This window comes from Cydia splendana, chromosome 2, assembly GCF_910591565.1.
Source record: "Cydia splendana chromosome 2, ilCydSple1.2, whole genome shotgun sequence".
In the NCBI taxonomy this organism is placed as follows: Eukaryota; Metazoa; Arthropoda; class Insecta; order Lepidoptera; family Tortricidae; genus Cydia; species Cydia splendana.
In genome coordinates, this window is record NC_085961.1 from 4,993,398 (window position 1) to 5,016,402 (window position 23,005).

The 23,005-nt window shown below is 38.4% G+C and overlaps 1 protein-coding gene across 1 annotated transcript; it reads right to left on the reverse strand.

Moving 5' to 3' along the window:
• Nucleotides 1-11,728: 11,728 nt before the first annotated feature.
• Nucleotides 11,729-18,951, reverse strand: LOC134802105 (YY1-associated factor 2). Its single transcript, XM_063774701.1, has 3 exons — nt 18,545-18,951; nt 16,791-16,960; nt 11,729-15,908 (listed from the first exon to the last, which is right to left on the reverse strand). Exons 1-3 carry the CDS (start codon nt 18,678-18,680, stop codon nt 15,804-15,806), a joined length of 411 nt encoding a protein of 136 aa, XP_063630771.1. The 5' UTR covers nt 18,681-18,951; the 3' UTR covers nt 11,729-15,803.
• Nucleotides 18,952-23,005: the final 4,054 nt, after the last annotated feature.

Below are 23,005 nucleotides of genomic sequence, written 5' to 3' on the forward strand. Positions count from 1 at the left end.
GCGACCGTATCTTAAAAATTACCGTTGAGATAATTCAACGCAGAATATAATTGTATATTATTTTGTAATTTATGTTTTAGGGTATAGTAACAGCACCAGTCATGGGACATTTAAGAGGAAATTTGGAGTATTTATGATATTTCCCTTGTACATGTAAATGGTCTTCCGCTTAGCGTGTTAAAAGATGAAAGTCCTATCCGCCTTTCATGTTTTAGGCGTGTTGTATCAAAGATACTGCAATGAGTTTCCACATAATTAACAAATTAAAACTATGCTTTTTTTCTCCAGTCATGGACACCAAAGCTCCAGTAATGGGCCCCCGGTAATGGACGTGGATCCAATAATGGGTCCCCTATAATGGACATTGCTCTATCAGTATAAAATTTTGAAATGGGGAATAAGTTATGGCAAAAAAATCAATGTTTGGTATAATCGGCTTTTATCGCTGAATGTATTTTTCTTTCCACAGCTAATTATTATTGTATTAGATTCATCGAGACAATTCTAATATACCCAAACACAATTAGTTAGGGTTTATTGCGATAAAGTTCCCATGGCCACCTCCTGTCTCCATCATCAGATCAAGTCCATGTTATCATAATATTGCATTATCATCCGATTTGCATACTTAATTACACAAAATTTCAACTGAATCGGAAATCGAAAAGTGGGTCAAATTCAGCTACTAAGATTTGACCCACACTAACTAACAAGGCAAGTTAAATAAAAGTTTGGAAAAACGATATTAATTTATCCTAAGTCCGAGAATACCTCCTGGTTGACATATTTCGTAACTACATTTTACTTCTGTATTGTTTAAAACATGAAATTATTACATGGCAAGCATCATGTCAATTGTCCCATCATAGGAGGTATGCAGTTTTACAGCTCCTATAATGGGATTGGACCAAATACCACAATTTTTTTACATCTGTGGAGTCACAACATAGTGTGTTATATACCTTATCTCATGGTAAATGCAATTAACGAAACACATTCTAGTTTTCATCAAGTATTAATTAATTAAAATTTAATAAATTAACTCACCTCTCTTAGCGAAGTTGTTAAGAATTTTTAGTGATATTTTTTTTCAGTGGCACGACAACTTTTGGGTTGACGCACATTTCTTAAAAAATAACCGAATTTAATAAAAATTCAAACATAATCAGCTCTAGGACTCTTATTTATGATAAAAATATATCCAGTGTTTATAAACTACTTTTATATACTTATTTTAGAGGAATTGTGTTTTTTTGTCCCATTACTGGTTCCGTGTCCATTATAGGGTATACTACTATAGTAGGAGACTACAGACAATCTACCTAAATTGTTCCGAAATTATTCTTCGTTTCTTAGCATTAAAAAGTACTTCATAGAAGTTAAGATTGAAGTTCCAAATGGGGCACTTTTTGCGGTAAAGTTTTGAAGTAATCAATTATAAGTACCAACCTAGGTAAGCTCCAGTAAGTAAGTAGGTAAGCTATTAGGTAGGCTCCATTAGATAATTCCATATTATTAACAATCAAAGAGCCTTATAAAACTCTTGTAGAGTTCTTTCTAATGCTAAAAAAAACGAAGTTTCGAAACGATTCACAAACAGGGTAAAATGCAGAAGAAAACATGAGTCGAAAACTAGTAAATTATAAAATCTAGTCGTAATAATTCAAAAGAACACGATTAAGGACTCGCTCGAATAGAAATAAACAATCTACACAAAACTATAAGTATGTCAAAACGCGTGTTTATATGTCGCCGGGGATATTACCTGCTGCTTGCATAATTTATATCTACTCGGCTATAAATATTATATGAAAGTTAACGGGTTGTAAATACATCAATGGTTGTAATACCAATAGCAGGAGAATTATATAATGTGTAGATAAATTAAGTAGGTAAATGTGAATGTAGAGATTTGAAATAGGTGAAACCTTTGTGGAAGCTCTTCGAAAAATGTCTGCTAAGACTACAGCATAAAATATGAAAGAGAATAACTTAGTTTTACCATGTTTTGCGTACGAAAAGTTTTTGAATTCCATATTAAAACTAACAACAAACAACTTGGAGTTTTTTCTTTTCGTCATAATTTGTGCGCGAGCCTTATTGCAAACCTAATTATGTAAATTGCACCACCCTTTCCTTTACATACATTTAATAATGGAATCGTATTAGCCATTCGATTTTAGACATATGTACGAGTATATAAAATCAGCATCAATATTATCGGATATAAGAGGCTACGCGTCAAAAGTAGGTCCCTATACATAAGGGACACATGCAGAAAAACTAAAATATTCTCTTTTGTTCCCGAAAGCTAAGAAACTGCTGGAACCTAAATACTGGTTGTGAACACCAAAACTTGCTGGTGGTTCTGACTGACCTCCTAGTTAGCCTCTCATCGTCAGAAGCCGCAGCTGTATCAATAGCGACGCTGCTGGCCTCATTCTCTTCCCCACCATTCTTCAGCAGGTGGGACATGGCTTTGCGTATTCACCAGAATTTGCTGGTAGTTCTGACTCACCTCCTAGTGAGCCTCTCATCATCAGAGGCCGCAGCTGCATCAATAGCGACGCTGATGGCCTCATCCTGGCCTTGCGTATTCACCAGAACTTGCTGGTGGTTCTGACAGACCTCCTAGTGAGCCTCTCATCATCAGAGGCCGCAGCTGCATCAATAGCGACGCTGACGCCCTCATCCTCCTCCCCGCCAGTCTTCAGCAGGTGGGACATCGCCTTGTGTATTCACCATAACTTGCTGGTGGTTCTGACTGACCTCCTAGTGAGCCTCTCATCATCAGAGGCCGCAGCTACATCAATAGCGACGCTGACGCCTTCATCCTCCTCCCCGCCAGTCTTCAGCAGGTGGGTCATGGCCTTGCGTATTCACCAGAACTTACTGGTGGTTCTGACTGACCTCCTAGTGAGCCTCTTATCATCACAGGCCGCAGCTGAATAGCGACGCTGATGGCCTCATCCTCCTCTCCGCCAGTCTTCAGCAGGTGGGACATGGCCTTGCGTATTCACCGGAACTTACTGGTGGTTCTGACTGACCTCCTAGTGAGCCTCACATCATCAGAGGCCGCGGCTGCATCAATAGCGACGCTGATGACTTCATCCTCCTCCCCGCCAGTCTTCAGCAGGTGGGTCATAGCCTTGCGTATTCACCAGATCTTGCTGGTGGTTCTGACTGATCTCCTAGTGAGCCTCTCATCATCAGAGGCCGCAGCTGAATAGCGACGCTGATGGCCTCATCCTCCTCCCCGCCAGTCTTCAGCAGTTGGGTCATACCCTTGCGTATTCACCAGATCTCGCTGGTGGTTCTGACTAACCTCCAAGTGAGCCTTTCATCATCAAAGGCCGCGGCTGCATCAATAGTGACGCTGATTTATCTCTATAAAAATATTTAAGGGTGTCAAATGATTGTGGTGAGCTACTATGCTTGCTAACTGCAGGTAAATATTCTGAGAATGACCACTATATTCCGTGTAGACTAGACCAAACCCGTCTTGTTACATTTTCCAACGGGCCCCGCAGTACCACGGCCGGGGAGCGGTAGTTTTTAATAAATTCCCGCACAGCGCGGCCATTTTTCATTCTGCTCATTACGGCAACCCTTTGCGATCCACCCCTGTAGCGTTGGCAGGGGAAGGAAAAACTATCTGGTGCAAAACTTGACATTTTACATTTTAATGTTTACATGATGAAAAATAATATAAGCTAAACTAAAACTTTGCATTTTAATAGATCATGATATCAGTCTAAGTATACATTACGAAAAACCAAAAAGCTAATTTTAGGCAATCGCCATTATCAAATGTTGTGGCTTTCCAGCAAGCTTAGAAAACTCATATTATTATCATTCTAAATTATAAACACTAATTTTAACCCAGATGGCCATTTACAGAAATTTTCAATATCTATCATCGTGAAACTGGTTAGTATTTCGAAATAAAAACTTTTTACAAAAAAAAGAAAACCGACTTCAAAAAGGATGAAATAAAATAATTATTATCCTTTTTTAAGTCTATGCGTTACCAACTGATATGTTTGAAGTCGGTGTCAAGCCAAATTTTGAAGCATACCATGAATTTGGTGCGTTTCGATAAGGATGTAGTACCTACGTTGGATTGCCATACACGGCGACAACGAAAGTACTTTCTGTAGGTACAGTCGACGTTAAATATATGTTTACACTTTTCGCCTTATTACAAAGGAGTAAGGTCATCATCATCATCATCATCATATCAGCCAGAGGACGTCCACTGCTGGACATAGGCCTCCCCCAAAGAGTGCCACAATGACCGGTCTTGCGCCACCCGCATCCAGCGGAAAGGTGCAAGGTGCAAAAGTGTAAACATATCATTGACAACGACTGTACCTAAGAACACACCTCAGAACACACGATCAAACCTTCTTGGCGCAGTCCGTACCATGTTTGTCGGCACATTAGTGTAAATCCAATGCCTTTTTTTGCCGTCGTATTTTTTAAAGATCATTTCTTACTAATGCTCGAACAGGGTGTGGGATTGGGACTGAGTTATTTCCCATTCCTTATCCAGGGGACTACATTTCAAAATACAAAACAATTCAAGGATGTTACCTTCTTGCCAAATTTCACCTAAAGCAGTTCAGTTGTTTAGCCATGAAAAGGCGACAAAGAGGCAGACAGAATTACTTACACATTTATTAAGTAGGTATTAGTATAGTTCTAATGGGATTTATAGCCATAAAGATGATTATTTTTGACTGGTATTGTTACTACTTGGCTTGGCACCGACTTCAAACATATCAGTTGGTAACGCATAGACTTAAAAAAGGATAATATTTTATTTCATCCTTTTTGAAGTCGGTTTTATTTTTTTTGTAAAAAGTTTTTATTTTTCCATTTTTAGTTTTAACGCATTGTTAAGAGCGCCACGCATGAATGAAAAACAAGATCATGTTTAACACTAAATAATTCGTGTAGCTATTACTTTAATAAATATTAAATATGTAATCAGGATTTTTCTCTAGTCCGTCTGGGAAATTATAATTCCTCTCACTACACTAAATCTATCCTCCGCCCCGCCACTGACCCAATCCCTCAACCCCCCGATCACTCAACCCTGAACCAGCAACCCTTCAACCGCCATTCCCCGACCCCTTAATCCCTGACCCCTTAACTCCTAACCCTAACCTCCGATCAGTAGCCTTACCAGCTTACCACGAGTTTGACATTTATATATTCGCTAGCGTGTGTGTAACTGTCTATGCATCTCGCTCGTACTAACATATTAGTGCGAGTGAGATGCATAAAAAGTAAGTTACGAAGACGTTAGCGAATATGCCAATGTCAAACTCGTGGTAAGGCTACTGATCGGGGGTAGTGTCAAACTCATGGTAAGGCTACAGTTGCACTACATCCAATTGGTGGTTATCGGAAGCAAATGCTCGAGTTACTTTAAAAAACACCGAAATCACTTTACACGTGCCTTTAAAATGGATCCTCATGGATTCCATCATCAGACCAGAACCAAAAATAATACGGAAACACCTTGGAGGTAACTTCTTCCAAACAAAAAAAGAATTACTCAAATCGGATCACAGGTGCCGGAGTAATCGCTGAACATACTATATTAAAAATCATCATCATTACCATCAAAACAATCATCATCATCATCAGGTCTACTTCATCAAATTGGTGGTTTTCGGGAGAAAATGCTTGAGTTGCTTAAGAAAACACCCAAATCACCATGCATGTGCTTTTAAAAATTGAAGAGTTCCCTCAATTCCTCATGGATCCCATCATCAGAACAGAACCAAAATAATATGGGACCAACTCGGAGGTAGCTCCTTTCAAACAAAAAAATAATTCCTCAATTCGGACTACGGATGTCGGAGTAATCGGTGAACGTACATAGAAAAAAAAAAGATAGCCACAACCGAATACAGAACCTCCTCCTTCTATGAAATTGAAGTCGGTTATAAAGTAAATAATACGTACACTTGTTTCTTAAAACCCCCAGGTGTACGTCCCATCGCTGTGTGCAATTCATCATATCATAAGTAGATCCGTTCATCTTCAATCTATAGAAATTGTATAGACAATTTATAACCAAAACGCAAACCCTCGCATAATTGTCGTGCAGTCTGTACTCGCGCCGCGGCATTTTTCATCCCGGCCTGATTACATCCACTGTAGTGTTAATATAGGGTGCTGGAACTATTGTGGGTACCTATAGCTGTCTACCTACAACCTACATTACTTACTAGAGTATAGGAAATATATGGCATTTTTTTTAAATACCTACGGTATTGATTGGCGTAGCGTGAACCGTGAGCCATGGGCGAAAACCACATCTGCGAGGCCCTTTTCAATGTGTTTTCTCAAGGTAGGTAAAAAAGGTTGGCTTTGTGAGGCCGTCGGCGAAGGCCCACGCCTAGCTACGCCACTGATTCCCACCCAGCAGCAGCAGGTAGCACCAGTATGCGCAGGATTCTTGTGGAGCGAAGTGTCCTTGATGTGGCGAAATTTGGAGCCCGTTGTACCTGTAATTAAAAATTTACCTATATGATTCCAATCCAATCTCAATTATTCAAATTCTCACGCCAAAGCTGACGCTGGACGGGTCAAATCGAATCCATTTCACCCCTACCGACACCATACCATGCGGACCTCGTAAAATTGTTTACGGACTTACCTTTACGGGGGTCTTAAAGTGAAAAGTATTTTTTATGCGCCGTTTACGAGGCTTGGTTACGGCTGGTTGGCGCCAACGTTTGGCAAACGTTTGAAGCCAATGTTACAGTATGATCGTGTATTTGATGAAGCTATTGCTATTCATATTGTCTCAAGCAAATTTTCCCTTTTCTCATCATGCTATCGCTTTTTTAAATAATTAACACATATTTCTTGTCTGAGTGGATTATCTAAAACGTAATTTTAGACTAGCCTCCGTCCTCGACGTCATATGTGTACCTAGTCTTTATCATTCAACCCCATTTTCACGCCGAGTAGGTAATATCGGCGTACCTAAGTACCTATAAGTAATATAATATTTATTCTGCGTTATCTGTTCAGTAGGTATCCTAATAATGGAATTGCAGAATGTTTCGGTTTTTAACGGCCTCAGCAATCTCAGCATGCACTACCCTCATCGGGTTCTTCTCCGCCCGCTGGTCAAGACTAGTCTTCAGTCTCTCTAGTAGATTACCCAACGGTGCGTGATACAGTAAATTATTAGGAACCTCGAAACCAAAACATCAAAACACGGTGCCAAATATTTTATTTATAAAAATATTTTTGACGACGCACACTCGCGTGTCGCACCGCAGTTATTGCTCCAACCTGTCTTCGCAGTGAAATTCCACAATTTTATATTAATCGCGATTTTTTACAGTTAGTTATAAAAAATAACGTCGCAGGTGAGGTGTTTTATCGCGACGCATTAACGGGCTAAGGCTAATAAACTTGCTTTCTTGTTCGTGAATCATTTTATATCAAACATGTTCTTTTCCAGTATAACTAGACCTCCAAATCCACAGCCTTTATCCTTTTTTTATGCTGTCGCGGTTTAAAATCTTCAATTAATTTCTTGTCTGCGCTGATGAATACTTTTGGTAACAGTTTTGGGACCTAATGTGCCTAGAACCTTATATGTATAGGTACGCACTGTTTATTCCATACTTACCAGTTTCCTTCCTAGTTCCCAGGACGCCTTAAATCCCTGAAACCGTCTGATACTTCTTTTCATCGCTTCTTCAACAAATGTCTTGTCTACGCTGAATACTTTTGGCGACAGTTGAGCAACTTATTCTGACTCGAACATTATAGAGGCACTATTTATTCCATTGCCAGCTTCCTTCCTAGTTCCCAGGACGCCTTAAATGCCTGAAAGTGCCTGCGTGCCTCTGTCCCGAGCAAAAAGTTAAGAGCGGCTCCAGTCGGAAACTTTTGATTACCGTTCGCTCGATAACAGTGCGTCCTGTTTATCTGACTCAGGGCCGGTTGCGCCTAGGGTTACCAGACACAAATTTAGAATTTCCTGACAAAATTCCTGATTTCCGAATATTTTTCCTGACATTCATGTTTTTGACGACGACGACGACGGAAGGGGGGGGGGGGGGGGTCTAGCCGTTAGCGATGGCCACCTCATTGAGCCGATAGCCGCGTTTTATTAATTTAAGTTTTATAAAATTTATTATGTTAACATCTTCAGGTAAAGTAGAAAATGTCTACTTAATCACAATTGCCAATACTACATAGACTATTATAACAAAATGGATAGTGTCCGACCGAAACATGTTTTTTTGCCGAAACCGAAACCGAAACCGAATGTTCTGAATGAATGGCTTTGGCTCTAGTTTCGGCCGAAACCGAAACCGAAACCGAACCTTGACAGACTTGTTAAAATCGAACCGGACTTGTTAAAATCGTTGAAAAAATGTCATAAAACCGTTTTTACACACATATTATGGGGCTTGCAACACCCAATGCCCTTGAAATTGATGTTACTTAAGCAGTTTTTTAAGAAAATTACTAGAGTTAGACCAAGATAATTCTGCAACGATTTTGATAACACACGCAGTGCAAGTGTTATTTTAAACGTCTAAACTTCTATGAAATTATGACGTATATATAACATTTGAACTAGTTGCACTGCGTATGCTATCAAAATAATTGCAGAATTTTCTTGGTCTAACTCTATTCATTCACCAGTCAAGCCAACATGATTGTAGATACAGGCTGAAACAAAAACGAGAGCGCAGCGAGCGCGATTTTTTGTTGACAATATCGTAAGGCCGGGTCTTCACCTGGGCCTAAACGTCCGAAGTGCCCCAGTGAGGCGAACTTTTATGGGAAGTCAAAGCCGTGCTTCAGGCTTCAGGATAAGTAGTTGAGCACAGACTCCAAGCAATGTCCATTGTATTAAAAAGCGAGATATTTCCTTGAGCGCTGGTGCAACTTTCAATCCGAAGGTCACAAGGTACAAACCCCGGCCACGTACTCTTGACGTACTCTAACCAATGAGTTTTTCGGAACTTATACACGAAATATCATTTTGATATTTACCTACTATTTGCGTTTCGGTAAAGGAAAAACATCGTGAGGAAGCCGGACTAGTCCCGATAAGGCCTAGTTTACTCTCTGGGTTCGAAGATCAGTCTGATGGCAAACGCTTTCGTAAAAACTAGTGCTTACGACAATTCTTGGGATTAGTTGTCAATTGGACCCCAGGCTCCCATGAGCCGTGGCAAAAATTCCGGTATTACGCAAGGAAGATGATGAGTTTTCTTATTATTCCTTTGCCCAGGCCCAGTAACATGCGACAGTGCTAATCTCATTTACTCCGATACAAACTTCCGATAGTGTGCGCGTTATAGGTATTAACAGCCTCTTAAGACTGCGTCAACCGTCTAGTGGCGCCCTCATTAGTGGAATTGTGTTTTATAATAAACCAATTAATATCTGTACATACCTATACATGAATCAGTATATGTAGGTACATATTAATAAATATTGTTGTCCTACTTATTCCCCAACTTTTGGTCTTTGTCACATAGTTTAGTTTCATAGTACGAAGTACCATTTCGTAAGTTTCGGCCCGGCCGAAAGGTTCGGCCGTTTTTTGGCCGAAACCGAAACTACAGCCGAAACATGATTTTTTGGCCGAAACTGGCCGAAACCGAAACCGAACCTTCGGTCGGACACTAAAAATGGACTATATATTATGTTGTATTATAAAATTATAATGGATGCATGGAAAAGCTACCGCCAGACATAAATCAAGGGACTAATCCATTTGTTAATAATAACAAGTAGACGGTCCGTTGGTTAATAATAAGAAACTACAGCAGCAACCAGACCAATTTCAATATCAAGTAACATCTTGCAACAGTTGCAACTCTAAATCTTACCATAGCACAAAATACTCAAGCACTTACCGCAAACTTGGAGATACACATCACTCATATAGGCACACGATCGCTCATCCTAAAATATATCATGAAATTTATGAAAGGTAGTCTATATTATACTTACCCGATTAGATTACTTCGGTATAAGCCGAGAAAGTGAGGAAACAAAGAATAATATTAAGGATGAACCTGTGAACAAATTAAGAATTACAGGTACGAAACGCCGCACCCTCAGGTCGAACGTGCTATAATCTCAATCTGTCAACCCTACCTCGGCGCGCCGTAGCCTTCACTACAAAAACGCCGCCGCGTTCAAAGCGATGCCGCGTCAGTCCGGCCTGCAGGGTTGTCACTCGTAGGACCACCAACCTACCTGCGAGCAATGTCGGCCAAAAATACTCTATCTTAATACAATAAGGTTGAGTTTGCGTTACGCGATACCATCAACTTACCTGATGTTTCGACAAGCGATCATAAGCTCTATCGAAGTATGATAAAGTTGAGTTTCGATTATCAGCAACGTGTATGTCTCTAACATAACCAAAAGCGAGGTATGAAATAAGGTATCGTAGAGATTATTGCAATAAGAACTTTGGGAGGCAACGAATACAGATAACGTAAGCTTGGCACATAATTATACCGTTACTGATAATATTTGATGTGTTATTATATACCTACATAAACATAGTTGGTAGAAATGGTAGATTTGTTTAATAGTAGCTCACCACTCGATATTCTCATTTCTCATGACTGAAATATTTGACCAAATAATTACCGAAATGCGTTTCGTCTATTTTGTGGCACATACTAATTAGGTATAGGTAAGAATAGTAGCCTTGCCACGACTGGGTTAGCCCAAAGAGTATACTGCCCTCCTAAGCTAAAAAGCCGTATTTGCAGTCAATTTGTATGAAAACTGAATGCAAATACGGCTTTTTAGCTTAAGAGGGCAGTATAGTAATTTGATAGTAATACATTAGGTTAGCCTCAGGCCTTAAAAGTGTCAAAGGCTACCCTAATATACTTACACACGCTAGCGAATATATCTCCAATTGTGGTTTTCCACAAGATAAGGGTCCTTAGGCTTCATGTACATTTGTGATGGGAATACCTTTCTGTTGGGATTTCAGATAAAAAGGACCTTATTTCACTTGAAGCATAAGGACCCTTCTGTTATGGAAAGCCACATATGAACACATTTTTATTAGGAAAGTTTAGGAACTCGAAAGAACGAGTATACAACTTGCACGCATTTATTTATCTTTTGATCAATTTGTCCCTGCATCTTAATAAAATTATGAATAAAAACTTTTTACAAAAAAAAGAAAACCGACTTCAAAAAGGATGAAATAAAATATTATCCTTTTTGAAGTCTATGAGCTACCAACTGATATGTTTGAAGTCGGTGCCAAGCCAAATTTTGAAGCATACCATGATTTTGGTGCGATTCGATAAGGATGTACGTTGGATTGCCTTACACGACGACAATGAACGTACTTTCTGTAGGTACAGTCGACGTAAAAATATGTTTACACTTTTCGCCTTGTTACAAAGGAGTAAAGTGCAAAAGTGTAAACATATCTTTGACGCATGTGCCTTTAAAAATTGAGGAGTTCCCTCAATTCCTCATGGATCCCATCATCAGAACAGAACCAAATTAATATGGGACCAACTTGGAGGTAGCTCCTTTCAAACAAAAAAAGAATTACTCAAATCGGACTACGGATGTCGGAGTAATCGGTGAACGTACATAGAAAAAAAAAATAGCCACAACCGAATACAGAACCTCCTCCTTCTATGAAATTGAAGTCGGTTAAAAATAAAACAATTCACAATAAATTCCACATCTTTATATACAGGACCGTACATCGATACATACTTAGAAATAATTAACATTACTCTACGTACAAATAGGTTAACTGATGTATCGAAACCGGAGCCACTACGCTATTCGTACAAAAATATGTTATCTGTAGCGAATACAAACCATAGACAAAGCTAATTTTCCAATACCAATGGGTCATACACAGGCAAAAAGAACATATTTCTTTGTGACTTACATCGCCCAAAAGAAGTCCCGACGTAGTTTTTGGGTAAATTAAAATTGTGGGTAATTTTATCACCAAAGTAAGAACTTTCAGGAACAGAAAACACAATTGAGATAACCACTCAACGTTGGATTTGACAAATCGGACACTCACAAAAAAATTCCAGCTTAAAATTTATGTACAATTCAATACATGAAAATTTTGCAAATTTTTGGGTTTACGAATGGTAATTTAAGTCAAGCTGCTGTATAGTCGCCATCAGAAATATCAGAGCGGTCGAGGTGCTCAATTATATCTCAACACGCACTCTAGCGCCTCCACAATAGATGCGTGTTCAGATATTTGTGAGCACCTTGGCCGTCCGATCTGACGGCGACTGTACAAGTCGTCGTTAGTTGACGTCCTCGAAATCATGCCCTGTATAGCCTCCTGACTCTCCTGAGTCCCAGAGGCCTTTATAAAGGCTTTAGGGCTACATAATTTTAACTTAGATTAATCGGGAATAAAATCTGCGGTCGTTAATAAATTATATTATTCTTTGAGTAAAAAAAATGTTTCGCAAATTAGTGATGTCAAATTACATTTACATATATCAATGTAATTAAATTGATAATTAGATAATACGTGTTTGAGATATTGGGTACCTACCTAATTACTACAAGTTCATTAAATACATAACGAATACTCTAAAACTAACGAAAAATATACGACTTATATCTAAAATAAATACTTAAAAAAACGCAAGGAACACAGAAAAGGGCCGACAGATTTTTGGTAACTTATTTTAGCTAGGCATTAAATACAATATGGAATAAAGAAAACGTGTAGCAGATCTAGTAGGGAAATAATACGTAGAAGAATCCTAGATCCATATTAAGGATAAAAACAAAGGACCTATTACGTACGAAACTGCATCTAATTGCTATACAATATGTGGTCTTATAGAATCTATTTGCCTAGATTTTTTAATTGTCATAATGCTTCAAACACATTCAGTTCTTATATTAACTCACATTTATTGACGGGTCTAACGCGAATTTTATTCAATTACCTTTATTTACCGACGTTTCGACACAGGTTTCACTGGTCGTGGTCGCGGCTGACCCGTCTATAAATGTGAGTTAATATGTGTTCAAAACGCGAAAGTTTAAAATATTACATTCAGTTCTATTTTTTTTTTTTCTATAAATCAAGGCAGCAGAACAATAGCAAAACTTATATATATCTAAAACGTCTCGTTAATTGGTCTTTAAAAAGGTTACAATATTAGCAGCAAAACAAATGTTATTCATTATATAAAAAAAATAGATTAAGCTCCTCTGCGACAGTCAAGTAAATAAAAATAATATTGGCTTTGCTTCTCTGCCTGAGTGATAAATTTATTCTTATTATAGACCAATAATAAACATGTAAATTAAAAATATTACATAAATAATGTATAAATTGCCAAGTGATGCATTATATGTTTTAAAAATATAAATTACATTTTCGTTAATTTAATATCAATTAATTAATTTTGTGATAACATGTATCAACAGTTTAATTCAATTGTGCGTATTTTAATGACATTCATTTAAAATAATTGCTGTTATATGAATCCAATTTTAATAAACCTAAACATTTTTCCAAGTACATGGCTCATCTCCTCGTGAAAATAAATGTAGGTACAATGTAATTGTACATGAATTAATGACCAAAAAGTTATTTTTTTGACATTATAGTAGAAATCATGTGACAAATGTAAGGTTAATCCAAATAATTATTTTATCTTAGACAAAAACCCTCCAGTAATAAAAAAGAGATCAGCATTAAATACGTACATGTCACGACAAATACCATTGGAAATATAACCATTCTTATCAACATCGTCCGTCAATTTGCTTCATGTATTTCTTCGAAAATGATCGGTCAAAACTGTCAGTTCAATTGAGTTTACACATTTTAATAGCAACTACTTTCTCAAGCTTATTTAAAAAGATCGCCCTATTCAATTTCCAATGCAAAAAGGACAAGCAGCATTAAATTGGCAATGCAAAAAGAAATATGCACAACTATTGGCCGATACTCTATTATAGAATTTGTATGATCGCTTAAACTCATCAATGGTTTTTGCCTTTTTGTCCCTTATGACGTACAATTCCATATTAGTATTGTAACATTATTAACTGCCAATTTTGACAGATAAATTGATACTGACAGCCTTAGCGTCACTTTCCACCAGTGACTCCAAATAGTTCAAATCAATTATATGTATGTATATATACATGCATTTTACATTTTGGCAGTGACCAGCTGGTCTTTCCAATATTTACACTTCCCACGTCGCGATTCTTAATTACATTCTATAAATTCATTTGAGCATTTCTACAATAGTTTGCACACATTTAGTATAGCCAAGTCAAACGCCGTTATCTTTCCTATTTTGATACCAAGTTCTCATTGATAAAAAAAATAGTTTTGTAATAGTTAGTTTCACCAAAAAACATACGTATCTTAATAATATTAAAAAAACAAGTGATAACCACAAAATGTATCATTAAAAAAATTAACACAATAAGCACATGACGGCGTTTGAGTTAGCTATAAGTACTAAATGTGTACGAACCTTTTAAAAACGCTGATTCGCCATTTAGGTGAAACACTATGAAAATTTAACTTACTAGAAAAATAACATTTATGTTTAGATTTAAAGTGATAATTTACGTTTTACATCTAAGGAAAGAGAGTTTCAAAGCCTCCGCAACTTTGTAAAATTTTTATTTTTTTTAGAAAAAAACCAAATGTACTTTATAAAGTACATTATATGGAAAACTAAATATCGACAATTGTCATCTTCACAAATTTCATATTTATCTACGTAAAGAGAATTTCAAAGGCTCCGCAACTTTGTGCAAATTTTTTATGTGTTACACCAAAACAAAATGTACTTTCTAAAGTATATAATATGGAAAACTAAAAATCGACTATCAATTGTCATCTTCACAAATTTCATATTTCTCTACGTAAAGAGAATTTCAAAGCCTCCGCAACGTTGTGCAAATTTTCAATTTGTTCGACCAAAACCAAATGTACTTTATAAAGTACATGGAAAACAAAAATCGACTATCAATTGCCATCTTCACAAATTTCATATTTCACAATTTTATTAAAGGTATCTGAAGGCGTACCTAGTTTACTATAAAACTTTTTTCCTTTTTTGTATTTTATAAATTACACTGACGACGGGAATAAAAGCTAAGAGAATAGTAAGTAGACACTCTTGCAATATTTCCTACGGAACAGCGAACTGGAAATACGTCGGGGGATACTTAGACATAGTCTATGTGTATGGGATACTCCGTTCAGCTTGTTGAATCATGACTCATAGGGCCTTGGAGGTTTACAAGAGAAATGTAAGGAACTAGTGTACACAATTTTTCATTTACATGTATGCTTCTTTCTCGGAGATCGTGTTGCTTTTCCGTTTAGATTCTTGAAATTTTGATCATAAAAATATATGACATATACATGTCATGGTCACACGAACTCTTAATGCTCATAAATGAGTAATAGAATGAGTTACTAACAGAAAATAATAAACTCAAATCATTCAAAATTATTAAGCGCGGAAAGCGTAAGTTGATTTCAAAAATTCAACACAAAAAACGAAAATTTAATCCACAAGTACAATATATTTTCTCGTTTTATACATATTTGTAATTCGAACTTGCCTGAACAGAAGTAGGTACAAGTTACTGCATGAGAGCAACGAATTTGTACAACACGTAGTACATAAAGCCTTCGGGTATGGTATGTTATATTTTCCACCGAGAACTATTTAAGTACCTAACAGCAGCCAAACCTTGTGGAAGTGACCTGGATATCACGGACGCGCGTCGTTGGAGGATTCCACGTCGCTGGAGCTACTGGACACTGATTTCTTGGGCTTGTACTCTGTGATCACGACAGTTACGCCGCTTACTGTTACCTGGTGGGAGAGAATATATTGTAACACTCGTTTTCGTAGGACACGTTGACACAGGGGTAGCCAAATAGATCAGATGTGTGGATTTCCTATTGGTAGTGTGTCAAGCAGTGGTTTTTACATGGATTTAAAATAATGGTAAGTAATGATAATGGTGAAATGGTAATGATTTAAAAACAGGTATTTTTCTGGCCTTAATTACCATACATCATGACCTGATATTTAAGTGTGCGGAAACCGGAGCCCATAACAACTAATCCACTGGTCAGGTCTGAGCGGAGCTGCGTATGCGACTACGGGCAAGTATAGACACGACAGAGCTGCGGTCGATGTTGCTAAGGTGAGGCGGTCGCCGCTTCTTTTTGAGCGAGTTGGCGGAGCGAGGTCTCTTCTGTGAGCTAGAGAGGACTGTGCAGGTATATAGACATAGACAGTACGAGTATGTACGGCTCTGGTCTGCGCGGAGCTGCCGTCGACGTTGCTGAGGCGAGGGGGTCGCCGCTTCATTTTGAGCGAGTTGGCGGAGCGAGGTCTCTTCTGTCAGCTAGTGGTGGCCGTGCCGGTATATAGACAGTACGAGTATGTACCTCTCTGGTCTGCGCGGAGCTGCGGTCGACGTTGCTAAGGCGAGCCGTGCCGCTTCTTTTGAAGCGAGTTGGCGGAGCGAGGTCTCTTCTGTAAGCTAGTGGGAGCGATGCCGGCCGTCTGACTACGGGCAAGTATAGACAGTAGGTACCTCTGGTCTGCACGGAACTGCGGTCGATGTTGCTGAGGCGAGGGGGTCGCCGCTTCTTTTTGAGCGAGTTGGCGGAGCGAGGTCTCTTCTGTGAGCTGGTGGTGGCGATGCCGGCCGCCTGACTATGGGAAAGTATAGACAGTATGTACCTCTCTGGTCTGTGCGGAGCTGCGGTCGACGTTGCTGAGGCGAGGGGGTCGCCGCTTTTTTTTGTGCGAGTTGGCGGAGCGTGGTCGCTTCTGTGAGCTGGTGGGGGCGGTGCCGGCCGCCTGCGCCGCCACCAGCGCCGGGTTGATGCGCGGCTTTCGGGTTGATGTGCCTGAACATACCACGTCAAGTTTACCTAACATTCTTCCCGAGTAATTTTGTCGGAAGGAATCATTTGCCGATTTTACTTTAAATGCGTTTTTTAAACAACGAATTTTCAGAAAAATTTCATGAAACATTGCATTTTTCTAAGACGCTTTTCTTTTTCAATTTACTATTATTTATTCCAAGAATTACTTTAGGCTAATTTATGGCAATATGGCAATCATAAAGACGACGAATCTAACGAATCTACGACAAACGAAACATGAAAAAACCGGAGAAGTGTGAGACAGACTCCCCCACCGAGGGTTCCGTACAAATGTAACTTTTTTTTTCATAGTTTATAGTTTTTTCCATGTACTTGTAGTATAAGACAATATTACTTTCCATTCTTGACATTTTACAGTTCTAGGCCAACGGGAAGTACCCTATAAATTATGATTCCTTCGGGAGTGTCGAAATATACGTTTTTTGCAACATCAACGGCCGTATCTTATTTTTTACGTTTAACTTAGAAGTTTTTTTTTACAGCTTCAAGGGACTGTATACGTGTGTGAGTATGTAGTTTTAATTTCTACTCGATACGTCCACCCTCCAGGCGTTCCCGAGATAGTATCTTGACAGACAGACAGACGGACGGTCGAACAACAAAGTAAAGACTTCCGTTTTTTTCATTTGAGGTACGGAACTCTAAAAAACAATCAGTGAATTACATAAATATTTAATTTGCCGTGTTCAAATTTTTCTTTGAAAAAAAGATGTGGCTTAAAAAGTTTTCAGGCAGACCGATGGAAAAGGTAAGAAAAATAGATAGAAATAATAACGCTACCTTGACTCTGCTCCGAAGTCTGATCAAATAAAACTAACAAGTGCATATGTGAACTTGTGTCCTACATTACCTGCGAAACGTCACCCGGGGTCAATGAATGCATTAAGCACCCGACCGAATTAAAAACACGCATTTATACAGTTCCGCCAATCCAACTAATATCACTTTTATTTAGTCGGGTTATACGCGATGCTGGCGCCACTCGATATGCCGGCCGATTTCAGAACTAAATTTACGAGGGAATTTGTTTACATTACCGATATCGGTACATTTTATTCGACATAAAATTTAAGTGCAAGTTGAAATTAGGAGGAAAAGTAAACTTTAGTGAAATAAAATAGACATTAGTCACGATTTTTGATTGTACGTATAAATGTGTTAGTTTAAAACAAAACGAGTTCGGTACAAATTCATACAAATGTTTTTTTGCATCAACATTATATAGACTCCGTTTATAGACCTTACATTTAGTACACATGGATACCGTGCGTTCCATTGTACGTACTTAAGACTAGTTAGACATTAGACGCCTCAGCCAAAACTTTAATCGATATTCCAAGTAGGTACAACATTTAGGTTAACTTCACATCAAATAATTTCGATATATCATAGCAGAGATGAATACGCTTTGCGGTTGACGCAAAAACCGCAAAATTCTCATACGTGGCTCAATAATGCATAGAAATGTTGAACTACAGGTCATTAACTCACAAGTACATTAAGGACAAAGGGTTAATAACACTGCTATCCTTCTATCATAATTACCTTTCCTGACGTCACACATCGAGCACTTGAAGGCTTCTGCATTGTTCCTGTACGTGCAAACGCTGCAGTCCCAATAGTTTTCTTCAAGAACCTTAGAAGGCCTTTTGGCTCTCCGAATCGCATTTTTCTTGTCCATTTTCACTAACTTAAGTCTAATTATAACTAGCACACGTTAATCATGATACTTTAGAGTAACCACAGCAGTTCTTCAAGCACTTATTTAAGATATTCCTAATAGGAATCATTATTTTTGTTTTATCGTGCACGAAAACGTACACCTCGGTTCGCCATGACAGCTCGTCATTGCTCGGTCGGTAAAACAGAGCAAGCGCCACTTGCCAATTGCGCGCTGCTTTACCGACGGAATTTAATTTTGCTAGTGGAATATAGATGGCGCTGTGTGACGTACATCCACATAAATTCTACAAAATCGTAGTCAACCTGCAAAACCAAAAGCCTGCAAAAGTTGCTTAGCGATAAGCGGACGAGGTGTTCAAATTCAAAATGATCTCTTTAAGTAATATTTATATTGTAACTTTCCTAACAACGTATAGATCATTTTGGCCCCCGGAATTATAAAACGCGATAGGTAGGTACTAACCTCCTTTACCGATAAGTACCTACCTCTTCTGCTGACTGTACCAATATAGGTATTGGTACCTGGTACAGTCACCTGCAATAATATGTTACTCTGCGAACGCCGCAAAAATATGTGACACGCTCTTATGGCTCTACAAATAAGATCGTGTCAGATATATGCAGATATATTTTTTTAATTTTTGTGTAATTTGTGTAACATATTATTGCAGGTACCACAGAATAAATAATAGTATTACGTCTAGTACTCCGATTTACGAGTACTTACCTCCTATTCAATTGTAATTTTAAATTAATGTACAAACTAAAACTAAGTCAACCCCTGTCTTGTTGTTTTTCTATTATGTAAACTCGGCTACATAAAAAGTGACGCTTTAGGATAACCACACTTTTTGCTTTTTTAGGGTTCCGTACCCAAAGGGTAAAAACGGGACCCTATTACTAAGACTCCGCTGTCCGTCCGTCCGTCTGTCACCAGGCTGTATCTCATGAATCGTGATAGCTAGGCGTTGAAATTTTCACAGATGATGTATTTCTGTTGCCGCTATAACAACAAATACTAAAAAGTACGGAACCCTCGGTGGGCGAGTCCGACTCGCACTTGTCCGGTTTTTCAACTCTACTAGGTAAGTACCTTGCCGCTACAGTTAGATACCTACCTACCTAATTACTTATAGCCCTATGTAGGTGTTCGGTGTTCCTAGGGCGGAAAGTTCAGACTGAAATTAACTTCGCATGAAACTGCTAGTTTCATATTTAAATGAGGACATGTGCCTATTTAATTTGTTCATTATAAAAATATAATATTCGCATGCACTAGTTATCGATACACGGTAAAATGGAAATTGCACTAATACTATGGCAACTTTGCATGTAAAATTATATACTAGACCGTGGCAATTTAATCATTATGCCCTAACTGAGGTAAGGTAAAGCTGCATAATATTCGTGCAACGTTTTAATAGTCTATGGTTAGGAAGTCCATACTAATTTCAGTGACATCGTAGATTTTTATGGGTGGCGCTACCTACATCCGAAGACCATGATTAAATCGACAGGTATGTAGGTACTGGAGGTACATACAGTACACTATGCAGAATACATAGTCCAGACGGCCTAGCCAAGGTGACAATCGCTTGGGCTTCGCCATCGAATCGCTGTGCATGAACTATAGGGGGCAGCATAGGCACCGTCAGATTTTTGGCGCGAGGCGTAAATGTGACGTTTATGCTTCGAATATAGCCCACAATGACAGAACCTACTATGCACAAGGAATCATACCTACGAAAACGGTAGATGGTAGCACTTCCTTTGACCATTTGTACATGTGCATGAACTATAGGGGGCAGCATAGGCACCGTCAGGTTTTTGGCGCGAGGCGTAAATGTGACGTTTATGCTTCGAATATAGCCCACAATGACAGAACCTACTATGCACAAGGAATCATACCTACGAAAACGGTAGATGGTAGCACTTGCTTTGACCATTTGTACATGTGCACATGTGTTTCCGATTCAGGCCACAGGATGGCAGACCCTCCAACGCCCACGGTCCCTATGTGACAGTGACAGTCGCGTTTCGTTCGCTACGTAGCGTTAGCAATTTGCATATTGTCTACGTGGCCAGGCCATTACGATTTGCTTTCTAGGTAGTTGGTACTTGGTTGGTACTGTTGGTAGAGTCTGTTCGGAAAGAGAAGAGTCGTGGAATGTATTGGGAGCCATACATTCCACGACTCTTCTTTTTCCGCACAGACTCTAATAACCGGCTGCCCGAATCGAACTTTAAGATACGTCAATAATAGATCTAGAAACGATATGGATTGGATGTGTCAGTGTCTAAAGTGACGTTTTTGTTCGAAGAAACTTCACATTTGACACTGTCATGTCTAATCCATATCGTTCCTAGACCTATTAATTGACGTATCTTAAAGTTTGAATCGGGCCGCGGGTTCCTATTCCTAGTAGACTCTAATAACTGCGCTCCTGTTACATGCCTAGTAACTAGTATTTTATTAACTAACATTTTAGTATCGGACCGAAGTTTCAAACGTTACAATACAACTAACTTAATGTGGTATCTGCCAAGGAATTCGAAAACCGGATCAAAAGTGTCTTTAACTGAGAAGCATATTGAGCAAAATCCTAAATTTTCCGAAAAATGCTTGGACAGTACAGCTAAAGTAGATTACTAGATTATAAATAAGTGCGTATGTAGAGTAGAGATAGTAGAGCTATTTTGTATAGGTTAAAAAATAATAGCGTAGTGTGTTACCCTGTCAAACGCTAATATTTCCTAAACCCAAATTCATGTTTTACACACCTTTATTAGCGAAATAGAGATAAGAATAAAAATAAATATAATATTTCATTCAAGACTTTAAGCTGCCTTTACATAGGAAAGAAATAATAAGTTACGTCAGACTAAATAAAGCCTTAACGTTGTCCACTTACGGTCTACAATAGAGTAAAAAGTAAAAACAAACGAAAAACGCGCCACAGATAAAAAAAGGCCTTTCATAATGGCTAGCAGAGGCAAAATTCTTAGAAAAGCGGCCCTTTTTTCACCCGATGTCTATAGACGCACAAACTTAACCGTGCAGTTCAAAGCAGCGCTAACTCCTAAACATTCCTTCAAATAAGTAAGCGAACGCGTTAGTTACAGATTTCGTCACTGGTAAAGTTTTCTTTGTTCTTTTCTATGTGAATTTCTTGGTTTCTACCTGAGCGCAATTTTACTTAATGTTAGGTTGCGTTCAATTTAAACATACCCCCGAGCCAGGTTTTGTGCAGGTTGGATTAATCATATGTATAAACTGTTTTTAACTTTTTTAAACGTTGCGTGAAATTGTCTATGCCCTATGGATTTAATTGCGAAATTGATTGTTTCCGATACTGATTGTAGGTTAGGTTAGGAGCAACAAAATTAACAACTGTTAAGGTTTAGTTAGAATAAAAGCAATAACAATAACGATTATATTATTATATTGTTTAGATAAGTGGTATACGTTATAGCTAGGTATGTAGGTACTTACTCAATTATTTGAACAGTCAGCATCAAGAGTAGCGTACCAGTAAAATATCTAGACCATTCTCTGTTAGCTGAACAAAAAGTGATTAGGTATATGTAAGTATGTATATTAAAAAGAACAAATATTAAACTACTGCAGACAGGCACCTACTTTTCAAAGAGAAATGTCGAAATACCTGTTTCTTTGTCTACCCCGAACATTTTTAAATAAACTAATTTCGGGTAGTTTAGTGGTGTTTTGTTTATATCACCGTTGACATTTGCTGGGACGTCAGTCTTTCCGTGACCACAGCTAGTGTAACTCAGCTGAAACGTCGTAATTTAAGGTAAAAACAATTAAATTATATCGCGGTAGAGCCGTTTATTTGTGTAATTCAATATGTCGAAATACCTACAAGTAAGTAAGTATATACCTACATATTTCTATTTGGAAAAGTATTCGAGGGTGTGTAATACTTTTGGTGCGTTGTTTGATACGCTGCTATTGGTGCTGTGCTCATGCTGACCGTACAACATTGAACGGCATTTTTTTGTCGTATGTCCGTTTCGGCTTTGCAAATAACTAAAACCGGGCAAGTGCGAGTCGGACTCGCGCACGAAGGGTTCCGTACCAAATTGAAAAAAAAAACGGAAAATAAATGCAAAAAAAAAAACGGTCACCCATCCAAGTACTGACCACGCCCGACGTTGCTTAACTTTGGTCAAAAATCACGTTTGTTGTATGGGAGCCCCATTTAAATCTTTATTTTATTCTGATTTTAGTATTTGTTGTTATAGCGGCAACAGAAATACATCATCTGTGAAAATTTCAACTGTCTAGCTATCACGGTTCGT

Coding starts and splice junctions, on each gene's coding strand:
- LOC134802105 (XM_063774701.1), bottom strand. CDS start 18,680: ATGGACAAGAAAAATGCGATTCGGAGAGCCAAAAGGCCTTCTAAGGTT. Junction 16,961..18,544: donor GATGTGTGACGTCAGGAAAG/GTAATTATGATA, acceptor TGGTATGTTCAG/GCACATCAACCCGAAAGCCG. Junction 15,909..16,790: donor GCTCCGCACAGACCAGAGAG/GTACATACTGTC, acceptor CTCTCCCACCAG/GTAACAGTAAGCGGCGTAAC.